The sequence below is a fragment of the Numenius arquata genome, chromosome 5, assembly GCF_964106895.1.
Source record: "Numenius arquata chromosome 5, bNumArq3.hap1.1, whole genome shotgun sequence".
Taxonomy (NCBI): domain Eukaryota; kingdom Metazoa; phylum Chordata; class Aves; order Charadriiformes; family Scolopacidae; genus Numenius; species Numenius arquata.
Genome location: NC_133580.1, coordinates 64,255,094 through 64,272,508, shown reverse-complemented (window position 1 = coordinate 64,272,508; position 17,415 = coordinate 64,255,094). Strand labels below are relative to the sequence as shown.

Here is a 17,415-nt window from a genome sequence, read left to right as displayed (position 1 = left end):
TTAATCCAGAAATTATTACTGCAGAATTTTGAAGAGGACTGTTCTCGTCGTTTTACCAAAAAATCATTTGGTAGTCAAAAATATTTGTTAGTGAGGAGGTGGAAAAGGTTTGAAATACATAAGGCTGACTCAGGTGAATTTTCAGGAAGGGAGAAAAAACTGAGGACTCAAATGAAAGGAAATAGTTTAACAGTGATGAATTTGCACAAAACTTTTTCACTATTAAATTAAAATTTGAGGTACTTAAGAGTTTTAAGTGTCCTTATCTTCGCCTCAGTTTCCCTGACTCTTGTGGCATCAGGCGAAGTCTCCACATAGCCACGGGTAGCTCGTAACCATTTTTTCCAAACGTTCAGACAAAATCAAGCTTCTCTCTCACATCAAGTATTCATGCCTTGGTACTCCTATCTTTTTTTTTTTTTTTTTTTTTTTTTTTCTGGAACAAATTCATTGCAGCTAATGCAGTGGGACTCCCAGTCTCCATTTATGCTCCTTGGGGAGCGCTATGCATCGATGGACGCTTTTCCTTCTTTACAGCAAAACACTATAAAACATGTTCCATTTGCATTGATCTGCTGAGCTCTGTTGCATGGTTAAAAATACAAAACAAAACTCTATAGCCATGTTTGAAATACACATTTCCTGTAAGTGTGTCTGCCCTCTCTTGTCATTCTTGCTAAGGAAGTAATGGAAAGCTCGTTGCTTGAGCTAGAAGAAGAAATGTTTGGCAGCATCAGCTTCTGAAGCTCTTAAGGATGGTTTGGATTATTTAGGAAAACTCCCTAATCTCAGTCTAATTTGTTTAATTTTAAGCATATACACTTCTAAACTACATAAGGGTCAATTGGACAGAAGCAAATTTTTCAAACATAATGTACTAAGTATCTTCCTGAAGAGTAATTATCTCCTGAGCAGTGGCTGCAGTTTGCTGTTGCTCTGCCCTGGTGTCCTGGGTTATCCTTTTGCAAAGTCTGAAGAAATTCTGTGGTTTCTACAGAAAATATTGAGAGTTATTTTCTACCCTTTTAAAAATAACTGGAGGATGCTGCTTTGGTTCCCAGGGGTTCCCAGGTTTTACTGGAACTGGCTGTAGTCGTTCCTGCAATTTTGTCTCACCATAAGTGATATAATCTATCACAGTTATGTGAACAATCCTGGTAATTAGTGGTATCTTTATTCTTTAAATACTTCTCCGTTTCTTTTTGACTCCCTGCTTCGTGATTCTCACTAGTATTTAGTTCTAAATGCAATGGTTCATTACAGTTGCAGTTGTCCTGTTGTTCACTTGGGTTTCTGTTGCAGAACCACATTTCAGGCAAAATGTATTAGTTATGCTTACAAGAATGTGTTATACATACATTAGCAATGGTTTAATAAGTTAATGAACTGTGGAGACAAAGAGTCATTGCAGTCGGGTTGTGGAGTTGCTGTACTTCCTTGCCTTCAAGTTCTGCGTCCTACCAGGGTTCCTTTGGTAGCACTCATTTACTTTTCTCGAGCTTGCTTTTATTCAGGTTTTTGTCTGCTAATTTCTTCAGGTTTTTGACAGTGCCAGTCTTTTGACTTTTGAGTTTTATATCAAAATCTTTTTGATTTTTAATGAAAAAAAAAAAAAAGCCTTTTGGTTTTTATCTCTTGATCTTTTCTATCAAAATCTACAGAGAGAGAGGCGGATGTCATGAAGGAAGGGGAGGGACAGAAGTGATGCTGAAGATTAATAGCAATGCATGAGTACTGTTGCTATTGTCGTTACCAGACCTTTGGTGTCTCACAGCCCAAATTCTCTTATTCCCAGTATTAGTAGTGTTAAAGTGGCATAGAATGGGTCTTGCTTTGTATCTGTTTTAAAGAAGCACACGAGCCGCCTTTATAAACGTCATATGCGTGCTTAAAAATATTCTGTTCCTCCCTTTTCCCCCCTTAGGCCTAACTCCACCTACGACCCCTCCTCATAAAGCCAACCAGGATAATCCTTTCAGGACTTCACCTAAGCCGAAGTCATCATGCAAGACTGTTGTACCACCTTCAAAAAAGCCCCGCTATAGTGAGTCTTCCGGTTCTCAAGGAAATAACCCGATCAAGAAGGGTCCAGAACAGTCTGAGCTGTACGCACAGCTTAGCAAGACTACAGTACTGTCCAATGGACATGAGGAGAGAAAGACAAAACGGCCCAGCTTGCGGCTGTTTGGTGACCATGACTACTGTCAATCTGTGAATTCGAAATCGGAAATACACATTAAAATATCCCAGGAACTTCAGGACTCCAGACAACTAGAATTTAAGGATTCTTCACCTGGGTGGCAGTGTCAGATTTGTTCTTCTTTAGAACAAGACCAGTTTTTCAAGAAAGAGACTTTACAGACAAGTAAGCAGGGATCCCACGGTAATAACAGAAAACAGCTCCAAGACCAGGAAATTCGGGCTGAACTGAATAAGCATTTTGGTCACCCCAGCCAAGCTGTTTTTGATGAAGAAGCAGATAAGACCAGAGAACTAAGGGACAGTGATTACAGTAATGAACAATTCTCCAAACTACCTATGTTTATAAATTCAGGACTAGCAATGGATGGTCTCTTTGATGACAGTGAAGATGAAAGTGATAAACTATGCTACCCTTGGGATGGGACACAAGCCTATTCATTATTTGATGTATCGCCTTCTTGCTCTTCTTTTAATTCTCCATGCAGAGATTCAGTGTCTCCACCCAAATCCTTATTTTCTCAAAGATCCCAAAGGACACGCTCTAGATCAAGATCCTTTCCTCAACGCAGGTCTTGTTCCCGTTCTCCATATTCCCGATCGAGATCAAGGTCACCCTGTAGTAGATCCTCTTCAAGGTATAGTACAGCAAATTCATGTATCATCATCGTAGTTAAGAAGGAAAAGAGCAAAAACGTAAAGCAACTTAAAGGAAAGAAAGGAAAAACCAAGAAATAACTTAATCCAGTGCAGCTCATTCTCTTGCTCCTGAGCTGATTAACTCTGAAGGTTACGGGGTTGCTACAGAAGCACTTGTTGCCATTATCCGTTAAATTTGCCAAGTTTACACTTTGTGAGTGGAGCCGGTCAGGTCAGCAGCAGAGCAATTGGTGAGAGATGTAGGCAACTAACCTTTCCCATTATCGGCAAGCTGCCCGGTGCCAATCTAGCTGCAGTCCCTATCAGATGAAGTTGACAGTGGCTGACTCTCTACGCTGTGTTAGCCTCAATAAGGAACATTACAGAAGGGCAGGGGGGGTGAAATCACTTGAGGCCCCTTAGTTGACTAGGAGATGGCAAACTGTCACTGGAAAAATCTCTCTGGTAGCTTAGAGGAAATTGTACATTTGGGGAAGAGGTAGGAAATTGTGTCAAATAGATTCGAACTGAATGACAGAGGTGAATGTGTTTCTTCCCGCAGATCTTGTTGCTATTATGAGTCCAGCCACTGTAGACACCGAGCATACAGAAGTTCTCCCCTACGTGCAAGATCGCGATCCAGATCACCGTACAGTCGCAGACCCAGGTAGCGCCTTTTGCCCGCGTTTGCTTTGCTTTGCAGCTGGTTCTCAAGAGATAATGAAGCATCCTAGAAATTGTATTACTAATTTTACATTCACAAATGCAGGTGCTTGATTTAATGACTTGAGTTCTGTTTCCTAGATATGACAGCTATGAGGAATATCAGCATGAAAGACTGAAGAGGGAAGAATACCGCAAAGAGTATGAAAAACGGGAATCTGAAAGGGCCAAACAAAGGGAGAGACAGAGGCAGAAAGCAATTGTAAGCACTGTGAAGATAACTTTCATTTTGAAATAGAATTCTGTTTCTTTTCATAGATTTCTAAAGCTAGAACTCAGACTTTATTTTCTTTCTTATTTATAAAAGAAAATACAAAATACAAAAATCTGCTTCCATATATTTCTTAGTATTTCGAATTTTAGGCAAATATGTGTTTCCATAACAATTTGTCACAATGCTAATTTTTTCAGGTTCTATAAATTGCAACTCTCCCAAGTTTTTCACAGTCAACAGGTACAAAGGACTTACTAAAAAAAGGTTTCATCCCAGACAAAAGACAATTAAAAGTGAACCAGTCTATTTCTTATACAGGTCTATCAGCGAACCTGCATTTTATACTCTATATCACCTGCCAGAGTGCCCAGTAATCAATGTCTATTTTCTATATTTCTGGTTTTTCACATAAGTAATATAAGGAGTCAGCTTACATACTGATCGCTGGACTTTCATAGTAGCTGTAGTTGTCTATACAGAGGGTTCAGATAACAGAATTCAAAACTGGGATCCAAAGGCATGATTTTAATTTTTTTTTTTTTTTCCTGTTTATGACTCAGTTAATTTTTAAGTTATTTTTAGCAAAATAAATAGTCTGAAGACGTGATGCAATTTTAAAATGTCACTTAACGCTGGCCCTTTCATAATGAGCATGCATTAATTAATTATTTTGTTCATCGATGTTCTGTGTGAAACAACTGAAATACCTGAGGCGAAGGAAATGCCCATGTGGGGATGGGCAACTCTCTCGGCTGTTGTAGCGGTAGAACAGGAGAACAGCTATTAAACGGACGGGTGGCTTTTGCCCCTTTTTAGTTCCCCATTGGCAACTGAGTGATGGTTTTTGATAAATGGGGAGCTGCTGTAAGTCTGGACTCCTCTTGTAGTTGCTGAACCTGTTTGGTGGCTCACCTTAACGTTTTCCACTTGGTTTTCTGTGTCCTGCTCTTTCTGGCTGTGCCCTTGCTCTGACATGAACTGGTGCAGACTGGGACATTTCATCTTCCTTTCCAGATTTTCCCTTAGTGCTCTCTATCCAGGGCTCACCAGAATGAATAGGTCTTTTTTCCCAGTGCCTTTAGCAGACTTTGTAGTAAAAGGTGATTTATCACACACTGGGCAGCGTTTCTCCTAGGACTTACACCAGCAGAACTGGGAGCGTGTAGAGATTGACACACTGGTGTAGTCTACAGCAGTAAGAAGTTCTGGGAGGGAATAGGCACCTTTTTTTTCTGTTTTTTTGCCTCTGCTACTGTTGTTCTGAGTGAACTTCATGAAATCATTTCATTTCTCTCTGCTTCAGGTGCCCCATCTACAAAATGCGGGCGATAGGTGTATTTTGTAAAGCGTGAGATTTAGAGCCGTAACATGCTCTGCTGTGCTGCTCTGAAACTCAGCGAAGGCGGTGGAATGATGTTGCTTGGCTTCAGACAGGGCTATATTTAAGTCAATTGTTGCAGTTAGTTTTGAAATATCTGGCTTCCATCTGCTTAGAGATGAACGCTACCTTCCAGCAATCGTAACTTACCCGGGCTGTTCTCCCTTAGATCTAACACAAAGTAGAGATTCAAGTAGACCTCTGTCATGGATGCATCTTGCTACTTCTCAGTTACTGTACCTTACCGGTATAAATAAACATGAAGCCTGCTGAGGAGGTAGAAAATTTGATTTAGTTTAAAACAAACAAATCTTTGGCAAGTAGCTAATCAACAGAAAAGGAAAAAGGAAAGAGAAGAAACTTAAAAAGCTCCAGATATGCTGCATCGTAACTTCCTATGTTAGAAATTTTAGACTTTTCAAAACCAAGGTTGAATTTATTTTCTTTCTAAAGTGAGCATTGTGATGATAATTAACTTCATTAATGAAATTATTTATTAATAAACATAAATAAATCAGAACTGAAAAATAAATATCCATAAACAGAACATGGCAAAATCTTAATAATCCAGTTGCCTGTGTAAGAGCTGCAGATGTAGATTAAATTCTATTAACTCCTTTATCCAAAGTCTATCAGCACTTTTACTTTAAAAAAATATGTATTGAATCATGCCAGTTTATTCCCTGTGCAAATAAGTAGAGGTTAGGGGGCAGCAGAGAAAGGAAAGCCCTGATGCTATGAAGTCAGTGATAAAATTTGTATTATTTCTAGCATTCTCTGCTCCTTTTCTTACTCCTTTTGGCGTATGGGTCTCTTCTGTGTTATTCTGTTCTTTCTTGAGGGACTCAACTCATTTATTGTTCAGGCACAAGAATGTCCTCTCTCTCTCCTTGAACTCCTTCTACAGTTCCATAAATTTAGATATCTTTGCTCTCTGCATTTGGGAGTTTTTTATTTTCTTTCTAGCCCGTTCTTGTGTTGCCGGAACTGATTCATGACCACGTACCTCCAGATACTGTTAAAAGAGTGGCCCGAAGATTGGTCAGTACTAAGGTGTTACACAGGGCAGGTGGCTTTTCTTCATGAGAAGCAGTGTGCTGTCATCTCAGGAGTTAGTCGTAGAAAGAATGCACAGTGGAAAGGGAACAGAAGTTGTGACTGAGCTAAAAGCCATCAGGTATTATTGGTTCAATATCTAGAATTAGTCTCCACGTGACAATAAGTGTGGGAAACCTAAGAAAAAGGAATGAGAAAAAAAAAAATCCCATATTTTAATCTGTCAAAACCATATGTGCAGCAGTGCCCTCTGATCGTGCAGGCAGCTTGTATTTTGGCAGACGTGGAGGCATATTGGCAGGATGCTGAGGAGGCTTGTTTCGGGAGCCTGTGCTCATGCTTCGTGGTGGAAGCCTGTTTAAGTGGCAGCCCCTTCAGTCTTCCACACACCACCTTTGCTGCAGTAGCTTCAGATCAGCCACAAGCCTGGGCTGGCGTTTGCCTTTATGGATTCCTGAATTCCTATCTAGACTTACAGCTACATACAGGTGGCTTGACTTCAAAAGGTACTGGGATATTCTTCTTCTTTTACTTTTCTTCTTTCCCCCTCTCCAGTTACTGGAGATTAAGTGCCTTTTTTGTGGATTGAGGTCTTCATTTTGAGCAGTCATGCCTGAAAACTATGGGCTGAACCCACAAGATATTTCCTGTTAGAGAGTAAGAAAAATATTTTTCCTGCTCATTTCTTCATTTATTGATACTTTTGATTGTGATGCCTTTGCTAACTGAGCAAATGTTGGCACAGTTCAGTTTGATCTTGACTTATTTCACTGCGTTCCCATTTTGTTTTAGAATGGGTCCTCATTAAACATAAGGATGATTTGCCGCTGAGACTTACTTAACTTTATAATGCTAACCAGATCACAGTGGAGATGTGTTCATCATGAAGCTTCAGGAGCAACTGCAGGACAGGACAGTCTGCTTAGGGCTTTGTAGAAACTGGGATCCAACCCCCAACCAAGGCAGATCACAGTGATTTGCCAAGAAGACTGAGGACCCCTTTTTTCTTCTGGTACACCCCAGTAAATTTCTGAGTTATGTGGGCTTTTTCTCCAGCAGCTCATTAGATCGCACGGCATATACTTTCCAAAGCCTGACATCAGAAATACTTAGCACATTTCAAGTCACGAGTTCTTGGTTCCCCCTTGACATGGTGCACCAGGGCTGGGAGGTTAAACTGTGTGATGAGCAGCCTGGTGTGCTGAATCTTTGGGCAGGGAACCGCTGGAGAGGGTACAGCAAAGGGCTACAAAGATGATTAGGGGACTAGAATGTCTCTATTATAAGGAAAGCCTGAGGGACTTGGGTCTGTTTAGTCTGGAGAAAAGAAGACTGAGGGGGGATCTGATCAACGCCTACAAATACTTAAAGGGTGGGTGTCAGGAGGATGGGGCCAGTCTTTTTTCAGTGGTGCCCAGTGACAGGGCAAGAGGGAACAGGCACAAACTTGAACATAGGAAGTTCCATCTAAACATGAGGAGGAACTTCTTCACTTTGAGGGTGGCAGAGCCCTGGAACAGGCTGCCCAGAGAGGTGGTGGAGTCTCCTTCTCTGGAGACATTCAAAACCCGCCTGGACACGTTCCTGTGCAACCTGCTCTGGGTGGACCTTCTCTGGCAGGGGGTTGGACTAGATGATCTCCAGAGGTCCCTTCCAACTTCATATCATTCTGTGATCTGTGCTATGCTGCTTCTCTGGCCACAATACTGACTTACAGTCACATCCTCCCTGCAACTCATTTACTGTGTGCACTGGCTGCTGCCAGGAGGTATAACACAATCAGTTTTTATACCCAAGTAGAGAACTGCTATTAACATTACTACTTTTCATTTCCAAGTGCTGACAGCCTCCATGAGACAAGTATCAAGAGTCCCTGTCCCAGAGAGCTTACAGACGTAAGAAGATAAATGCGCTGTGAGGCCACTGCAGCGGAAAGAAACACACGGTTTCAAAGAAAATAAATTGCTGTACAACAGGAAGGCAGGAGAAAGGTGGTTTCATAAATGAGTGCTTGGCTTCTCTAAAGTCTAAAACCAGAGTCAGCCTATAATGGAGTGCATTTCCACTAATGAAGGATCCAATGTATGTTGTATATTTAGTTTGGATTTTTTTATCGTTGCTCATCTTGATGGCCATGATCCCAGGCACTCTAACTTTTGCTGTATGAGTTGCTGAAAATGTATCAAACGGATTACCAAAATCTTGAGGTTTACTGGTTCATCGTTATTTTTCTAGCAGTCACCCTGGAGTGTGGCTGAGCCGTTCCAGTCATCAGCTAGCCGCACAGCAACACTTGACAATTATGCGCCATGTTCTTTCTTTTTTTTACCAGTTTTTGGGATTCTTCCTTTTTTCCATTTGTACTTTCCCACAGATTATACTTGTTCTTCTTTAATACAGAATCTAAAGAAAAGTTTTCTTGCTGTTACTGCATCAGAATCTTAAGCTTTAATGACTTTCTCCATCCGTAACATTTCTATTTTTTAAACTCTGCCCAGCCATTCCCACTGCACTTTTGTCGTGGTGTTTGGCCTCCAGCTCTAAGGATAAAAGTCTTCATGGCTAGATTTCTACTGGAAGAGAAGTCACTTGGCATGGAAGGCACCACCGGCAAGGGGCTTGCACATGGCAGACCCCACCTTTAAAATGGCCCTGGATTTCTTCTCTTAGCTTCATATAAAGTGTTATCTGGCTCTTGGAGGATTAGGTATGCACCAGAGACGTGCAGGGAAAAACGGGGACAGCAGTGCCCTGACGTGTTACCTCTGCAGTGGGTGCCTTCAGTTCCCGCAGACCCTGCTTGACAGCACCACGGGTGGGCAAAGCAAACACGTGTTGGGTGAAGAAGCCGAGTACAAAAAACCATGCAAATACTCATACATCTAATGGTCTGTGCTTTAGTTCCTTGTGAAATAAAGGATTAAGAATGAGGAAGGGCAAACGAAGTTTTGGAGGAAGCCTTTGCAAGACCAAAATACCTTAGCATCAGTGAACGCTTTGCAGGATGAGTGGTGCCTTTATTGACCCTTAGAGGTGTAAGGTATATCCTGGTCCTGTGTTCTCTAGTTTTGGCATTCTAATGCTTTAGTATTTTCATCTGAGACTTGAAATACTGCTTTTTAGTCTGAGGTTTTCTGCCACATCTGCCTATTCAAATGTGGGGTTTTTTTGCAAGGAGGAAAGAGCAAGATTATGAAGAAGGAGCTTTAGATGAACCGAAAGCAGACAGACATGTTGGGCGTGAGGGAGTGGGCTGGACTCTTCTTCCTTCCTTTTTTTTTACCTGGCAAAGCAATGAACTACACTTAAAGCCTGTGAGGCAGAATAAATCATCTGCGCTTTTGGGGGGGAAATATGAACAGTATCTTCTGGAGTTTCCTGCAGGTTCCCTCTGCCCATGTTAAATAGAAAACAAAAGCTTTTCCTGCCGTCCTCTAGGTTTCCAAGTCATATATCATCTCCCCTAACAAGTGCAGTAAAGAGCATACTTAATATGCACATATGGACTTCCGCATGTAACTTATTATAAAATAAAGGTCTTTAACATTTAGAGGTATGCTGTAATCTTGTTAGGCTTGTATAGCTCTTATTATTAATGGGTATAAAAGGCAGGTGTCTCTGTGAATACAAATACGTTCTTCATAGTGGCTTTAAATAAACCAAAGTTAAGCAAGATGAAGACAGTGCTGTGTGGATCCTGTGTTCTCCAGTATCTTGTGCCATCGTGGCACTCTGCTTAAAAAAATACTTGGAACACATCTCCTCATGTGTGCACACTGGAGGACATATGGTTCATTTCAGCTTTAAATTTGAATTTCCTTAATTTTGCAGGTTTAACTTATTCCCTTAATGATAGTTTAACAGGCCTTTTTTTAATTGTTCAGTTTTGTTTTATTACAGTTGTCTTAAAGGGATATTAGAGATATAAAGGTTATTAGAGGGATAGAAGAAGGAAAAATTGCACAGGCATGCACACAGACTTATGGAAGAGCGTGCAATAGTTATTTCCATCACACTGTAATATAACAATCTCCATGTCAGTGAGTGAAACATTATGTTTTTTCAGTCGAGATGTATTATCTCAGCTAAAGTATATTAGACAGTCTGCTAAGTTACGTTCTGCTCCATCTGGTCAGTCATTTAGGTTCAATAGCAAGTATCAATGGAATTGTTTCTTATCAAGTGTTTCAGTGCGGTTAAATCCTTGATTTGGTAAAACAGTCTGAAAAAGTAATTACTGTGCATATGCAGATTTTCCTGGTTTTGAAGTTTATGGCACCCAACCATACTGGGAGTAAGCAGAATTAGAATGGGGGAAATGGAAGAAATGCAGCTTTCTGTTGCTTGCGCTCTGCAGTCCCTATTTTGCAGGCGCCCTACCCAAATTCTTCCGTCAAGGAGGGTCACGCTCTGGACTGGGACACACTAGAGGCAGAGACAAAAAGCAGCAGCTGTCTGTAAAGTACCCTTCTTCCCTGAATTTATGGCCACCCGTGAGCACACTCGTCCTTCTTTTAGCCATGGTAGCTTCTCCAAACTGCACTGCTGTGGCAGAGAACAAGGGCAGCTTTTGGACCACGCGCTTTGGAAGGCACAACATGTGAAAATCAAAGTGTCTGTCCCAGCAGGGTTATGGAGGGCTACCAAGGCAGTCACCTTGTTTCCTTATATGATCAAAAGAGGCAGTACTTTCAAGCATCTAAATGAGATACTTACCTGATCCCATTGATTAAGGAGAGCATATACATACTTTGGTAGAACAACCAGGGACTCCGCTGGGCTGACCAGGGAGCTATAAAGGACCCAGGTGGTTCCAGTGGTCACTTCTTGTGCCATACCTTAGCGTGTAGGGCTTTTGGGTAGGAGTGTTTGATTCTTAGATCTCTGTTTTCTGGACCTTTAAACTCTCTTCGTTTCTCAGGAGCTTAGATTAACTGGATCTGAGCCCCCCTGAGATTTGTGAGGCCGGGAAAGGAGTCAGCAAAAATAGTTGACTGAGTGTCAAGAGCTAGTGAGAAGGAGCCTCTGTTGGGAGGAAAACATATTAGTTTCAGCTTCCTGCTGCAGGATTTTTTTATTTATTTTGCATTAAACAGTTCCTGGGAGAAGGGTGCTCTCCTGGGGACAGGGAACCATGATTTTGGACCCCCATAACTAAGAGTTCTGATGGTCCCTTTATCTCAAGTGAGCGCTCAAACAAGTAAAGAAGAGGCATCAGGATCATTTCTGTTTCTACATGCATTTTGGTCTGATCTATTGTCTGTGGTTCAAGAATGACTAGTGCCTTATGCCTCTGTGGGGACTCATGGAAAAGATAGATTTCGTGCTATATCTGAATTGTAACACTGTAAGCTACCTGTCTCTTCGGGCTAGGATGTTTCTGAGCAGGAATGCAAGTCTATATTTAGGTCCCTAGAGCCTTTTGCATCACACAGTTGAGGTGCCATTAGCCTTTAGGCACCTCCAGGTTACGATAGTCATGAATTCTCAGCAGTCAGTATAGCTCCTTCGGCATTCGGCACCTAAATTCTGCGCATGTCTCAGGTGCCAAAGCTGATGGTTTAAACTGACGTTGCTCCACTGAGTGACAGGTCAACGCCAGCTGAGAATGTGGTGGTGGTGGTGGTTCGCTTTAGGGGACAAACGTGTGAGTGTGCAAGGGATGAGCAGCAGGGCTGGGGTTCTTCAGGCCAGGGGCAATCTGAGACAGGAAGGCTGAGCACCCAAGCCATGTGTAGCTGGTGCTTCTTTGCCCTGATTACCTTAAGGTCAGTGTTTTGAAGAGTTCTTTTTGCCTTTTGCTTTGCTCGCAGCTCACTAAAGGGCTTTACCCTCCATAAGGTGTTCATCCAAAAATTCATAAAGTGGCTCTCACAGGGTTTCCTAGTCCTTCTGTCGTTCTGCTGAGCATTTCCACTCAGGAAGGAAGGATATGAACCGTTTTAAAAGTATCTTTGATGCTTTGCTCCAGGTGTGAGAGGAACATGTAAATCCTGTAAAAATCAGGGACTTCAGTCAGGGTTTTTTTCCAAAGAAACCAAAAGGTAATGGTGACCATAGGATATATTTTATTGCGCTGCCTCCCCCCCCCAATATTTATTTTAATAAAGGTAATCTTCTTAACCCCCAGAAATTTTCCCTCTATTTTAAGGTATGGATTATGGGGGAGCAGTTGATTGCAGGATGAATCAGCTATTGAGTCCTCTGAGTTTATAATGCTATGTTCGTAACACGCTTTGTTATGTCTGTGGCACATTTATGCAATTATTGTGTGACTTTATACTACTCCACAACTGACATGGCTTTTGTCCAGCGTTGAATAGGTGGCAAGAGAAAGGGAGCTCCTGGTTTGGAAGAGCCTTGGAGGGGAAGGGGTGGAAGGGAAGAAGGTGCGGTAGGGTGCAAATGCAGCCGTCTGACGGTGTGTAGCAGAGCAGTGACAGCGAGCAGCGAAACCTTCCAGGAGCACACAACCTGACAAATGTTGTGTTACTTAAATACCTTAGATGCTCTCCAGGAGAGAACTATTTCACCTACCAGCAAGATGCAGTAGGTCTTCCACTAGTGACTGTTACCGTAATTATGCATCCTCTGCACATCCACGTGTGTGTATTTGCATGCATATGTGTGTAGGTTCATTTCTATTACACCTTTGTTAAAAATATACCTTTCCTGTTGCTGTTTCTCAACAGGAAGAACGTCGTGTGATTTATCTGGGTAAAATCAGACCTGACACAACGCGAACAGAACTGAGGGACCGGTTTGAAGTTTTTGGTGAAATCGAGGAGTGCACAGTAAATTTGCGGGATGATGGGTAAGAAATTTTGAGATTACTTCTTGTTTGGGAGCTGCCATATGTAAAAAAATACGGCAGTAATATTACTGCTATGGGAGTTACCAATGTACGTGCTGTGACAGATGACATGCTGAGTTCAAAACCTTATTTATTTTCTTTCATCCTTATTTATTAATCTTGCTAGTTGAGATTTCCTGTCCCAGAAATAAGTATTTAGCTGCATGACAGGACAATCATGCTGATAAATGGATGCAGTACTTCTGGCATTTCCACTGCTGGATCTCCTGCAAGTTCTTGCTTTCAGGAAGGGGTTACGCTAACGCGCATTAACTCTTCTCAGCTTTTGTTCACAACTGTATTTCTCAATTGCAGAGACAGCTATGGTTTCATCACCTACCGCTATACTTGTGACGCCTTTGCTGCTCTTGAAAATGGATACACTTTACGCAGGTCAAATGAACCTGACTTTGAGCTGTACTTCTGTGGACGCAAGCAATTTTGCAAGTCTAACTATGCAGACCTAGGTAGGTGTTTAGGTGTTTTGCTCTATGTGAATGAAAGTGCATAACTGGAACCTTGTAACTCAGGAGAATTTTGGGTTTGCTTCCTTTTTGTTTGCTGCTTATATTATTTAAACGTTTGGGAGGGTTTAAAGGAAGTGGTTTTTCACTTGCTGCAAGAAGTTTAAAGTCTACTAATCTGAGCTCTAATCTGAGCTGGCTTCTTTCAGATATTTCAGAGCATGAAAATTCTTCTAAAGCCCATTTCCATCATTATCAAAATAAGTGCCCAATATTCAGTAATACATTTCCATATTGAAATGACAGCACCGCAGAAGCCTCCTGCACGCTTTACTATTCATCGCTAGGCTATCGCTGCTTGGTTCTAATACCTGGTTTATTTATATGAGCGATAAACAGGGAAAAAAGTAAATGCCTCACCCCAAGAAATTCATTATGATTTTGACTTTGCCATGAGTTGTGCAGTAGATGTGTAGAACTTGCTGGAGACACTCCTCAAACACAATTCATAGTTTCTCAGGTTCGAAAGCTTAGAAGGGCTTTTGACCAAATCTGACCCTTAGTAGAGCAAAAGCCACAGATCTCAAGTGGTGGTTCTCAAATTGTGCGTAAGCATCTACTATGTATGAAGGTGTCTCTTTGCAGGGACTTCTGGAGAGCTTAGCAAATGTCTTGGTGTCTGCTATCCCATGGATGTGCACAGGACAGAACCATACATTTTCAGACACCATCATCAAAGCCATCGGCAGGAATACTAATCTTAAGCGTATGCATAAAGAGACCATGCAGACTACCAAAACATGCTCTGTAATATTGTAATATATTATAAACTCACCTCTAATTTAATTACCTTTTAAAATGTGAAGTATTCATTAAATGTTAAACCTTTCTTAATACCTGTATAAATAGACTAAAGGTATGGGAGATACTCTTTTCTGAATAACGTAGCAAGGGACGTTTTGCCATTGAATCTATATTAATCAGATATTGTGTTTTTTATGAATAAATGACCACAGTCATTAAAATCTCTCATAACCCTGTAACACAGCGCTAATGAAATCTTGTATGTGCTGCCCTCGGCTTTGTACAATGCAGGAAGTGAATACAGATATATTTTTTCTAACCAATTGATGTCTTTTCAGAATAAATGATAAAGATGATACGCATTGTTCACAATGAATATGCTATAATTCACTTCAGTGGCTAAACAGATAATGTAAAGCTAAGAAAAGGCAATTGACTGCTGAAGAGATATAGGGTTGATGTTGAAAATATAAAAGGTAGCAAGGCATTTGTCGAAATGTAGGCTGATAAAAACAGTAAAAACAGATTGAAGTCTTGACTTGATTTGACTTATCTTCAGCAGCGGAAGGCAGGGTCGTCTCTGTATCTCAGAAAATCTGGGGTTTAAAATAAGTTGTCTGAAGGGAACCCTCTTGAACATTATTCATCCCAGGGAGTATTCCCTGGCAGGTCTCTCCATGCTGAGTGGGATTCCCAGAGTATCTGCAAGCAGGGTATTTTCGCTTTGTCCTGCTGACAGCTTGAGCTTCTGTGCTTCAGACTGCATTCCCTGTATTTTGCAGAGTATCTGATAGAGCTACGTAAGGAAATGGCAGGATGAACTTTAAAATTCATGAGCTAGTACAAGGACAGAGAGAATTAATCAGCTTTGGGTTGAGTACAGAAGAAAGAAAACACTTGAAAATACTAGTCAGAAGTTTAACACCTCTCCTCTGTGAGAAGATATTGTCTTAACAGAACTTGTAATGAACATTTAATGCACAGTGTGTCTTATAGTGGTAGATGGGGAGTTCTGATTAATTCAACACATGAAATGGTAGGAAAAGGGCACTTTCTTAAAGGAGCTGTGACACAGGAACGGGGGAGAGTCAATGCTAAGCAGGGATGACTCCAAAAGGAAACTCAGTGCTTGCAGCCACCGCAATAATTGCTGTAAAGGAGCTGTGTGGCCACAATCGTACAATCCTTCCTCTGTGTGAGGAACAGACCGACGTCTGTGTCCGAGCAACTGGCAGAGCTGGAGCAGGTATCGCCAGTCACAGGAGCAGGACCATTATTGCTGCTGTGACTTCAGCAGATAAGCTGCAAAAAGCCGAGGAGCCCACCTGAGATTTCTTGTAGGGTGGTGCAGAGACCCTGCCCTGAATCGCTCACGCTCTAAACAAGCAACCCCCCAAAAAAGTCAGAGTGGAAGCAAAACCAGAGCTTTCGGGAGGTGTAGTGATTTGTACGAGACCCCAGGCAGGGCAGGTAGAAGCAGCAGTGTCTCCTGCGTGCTGCCCCGGCTCTCTGCAGAACCATCCCCTGTTACCTTCCTCAGGAGAAGTCAGTCTTGGATAGTGCATGTTGCCAAAACAGCAATTGCCAAACAATGGAGTTGGAGTTTTGGGTAAAGCATCTGCCAAGATTATCTGGACTACTTTGAGACCTGTACGTAGCAGCGTGCATGTGCACGAGAAACTGTTTGAGTTTACCTCCTCTATATGTACATGCAGTTTATGGTGCTCCCCCGCTGCCGATGAGGTGTACCACGTTGGTTAAGTCTTGCTTCTTACCTTACTTCTTTATTACGGACAGAAAGCTCTGTCCGTATCTAAAGCTTCTCTGATGACCGTTTCTGGGCTTTTATGATCCTGTAAAGTTGTGGTTGTAAGTAGATTGTTTCTGCAGTGCCTTGTTTGTACAGAGAAAATAATATAAGTACTTGCTAGTGGTTCTTGAATCTTATCTAAACTTGCATCCTTTGGCTTTCAGATTCAAACTCAGATGATTTTGATCCTGCTTCCACTAAAAGCAAATACGACTCCATGGATTTTGATAGTTTACTTAAAGAGGCACAGCGGAGCCTGCGTAGGTAACATGCGTCGCGCCCGAGGCAAGCAGAGGGGTGGCGAATACCTCACGGACATCACGTCCTTCAATAACGGACAATGAACAACTCACGCTTAGGAATTTCTCCTACTTTACAATCTCTCTGTTCGAAACCCTGGTTTACATGAACACAGCTGCTGGCGGGGCGGAGGGGCAGGACGGCTGCCCGGGAAGCACACGCGTGTCCATGGGTGTCAGCTTTGCTTTGGCAGGGGGAGCCGGGCGTCCCTTGCGGAGCGCGATGCAAACCACGAGACGTGGCAGCAGTTCCACAGAGATACACGTACAACGATGAACTGCGAGATCTGTACATAATGCATTTTAACAAAAAAAAAAGAAAAAAAAAAAGAACAAAAACAAACAAAAAAAAATATTGAGAACTATGGCTGCTGATGTCTGGGAATCAGACACTGCATTATTATTTTTTTTTAAATGAAGCTTCTTCTCACAACACAGTGATAATATGACAATCCAGAAGAAACCACAGGTCCCAGAAGCCTCCAATCTGTTTTAGCTTTGGTTTAAGATTTTTCTTTTATTTGGTTTTTATTTTTTTTGTGGGTTTTCTTTTTTTTTTTGGTCCTTGCAGAAGAGAAAATGAAAGGCTCAAGCTTCCCTAACATTTGGAAGTTTTCATCTTTTAATTCTGACACCCATGTAAATGTCTACAACGTTGATCTTCCACAGCAAAATTTTCAAAGCCTTGTTAATGGTCAAATGTGCAGCTTGTTCAGCAATTTATTCTAATGAGCGGACGTGGTGTTACATTATTAATGAGAGTTGGATATAACTATCTGGGTGTGTGCACAGATAGTTTATTTGCTACATTCTCTAAAGTAGTTGAGTATTTACAAATGTTAAATGGAGTATTTTTATTTATGTACATACTGTATGACGTTCTTTTTTGTTACAGCTATGCACTGTAAATGCAGCCTTCTTTTCAAAACCTGCTGAATTTTTCTTAATCAAGAATACTCAAATGTAATTATATGAG

The 17,415-nt window shown here is 41.5% G+C and overlaps 1 protein-coding gene across 2 annotated transcripts in view; it reads left to right on the top strand.

The window, feature by feature from the left end:
* Window positions 1-16,747, top strand: part of PPARGC1A (PPARG coactivator 1 alpha) — a 388,237-nt gene extending 371,490 nt beyond the window's left edge. For both annotated transcript variants that reach the window (XM_074147113.1, XM_074147114.1), the window contains exons 8-13: window positions 1,925-2,837; window positions 3,401-3,505; window positions 3,643-3,763; window positions 12,902-13,023; window positions 13,378-13,529; window positions 16,305-16,747. In XM_074147113.1, coding sequence (XP_074003214.1) covers window positions 1,925-2,837; window positions 3,401-3,505; window positions 3,643-3,763; window positions 12,902-13,023; window positions 13,378-13,529; window positions 16,305-16,408 — 1,517 coding nt within the window. In that variant the 3' untranslated portion in view covers window positions 16,409-16,747. The remainder of the gene's footprint in view (window positions 1-1,924; window positions 2,838-3,400; window positions 3,506-3,642; window positions 3,764-12,901; window positions 13,024-13,377; window positions 13,530-16,304) is intronic.
* The last annotated feature ends 668 nt before the right edge of the window (window positions 16,748-17,415 follow it).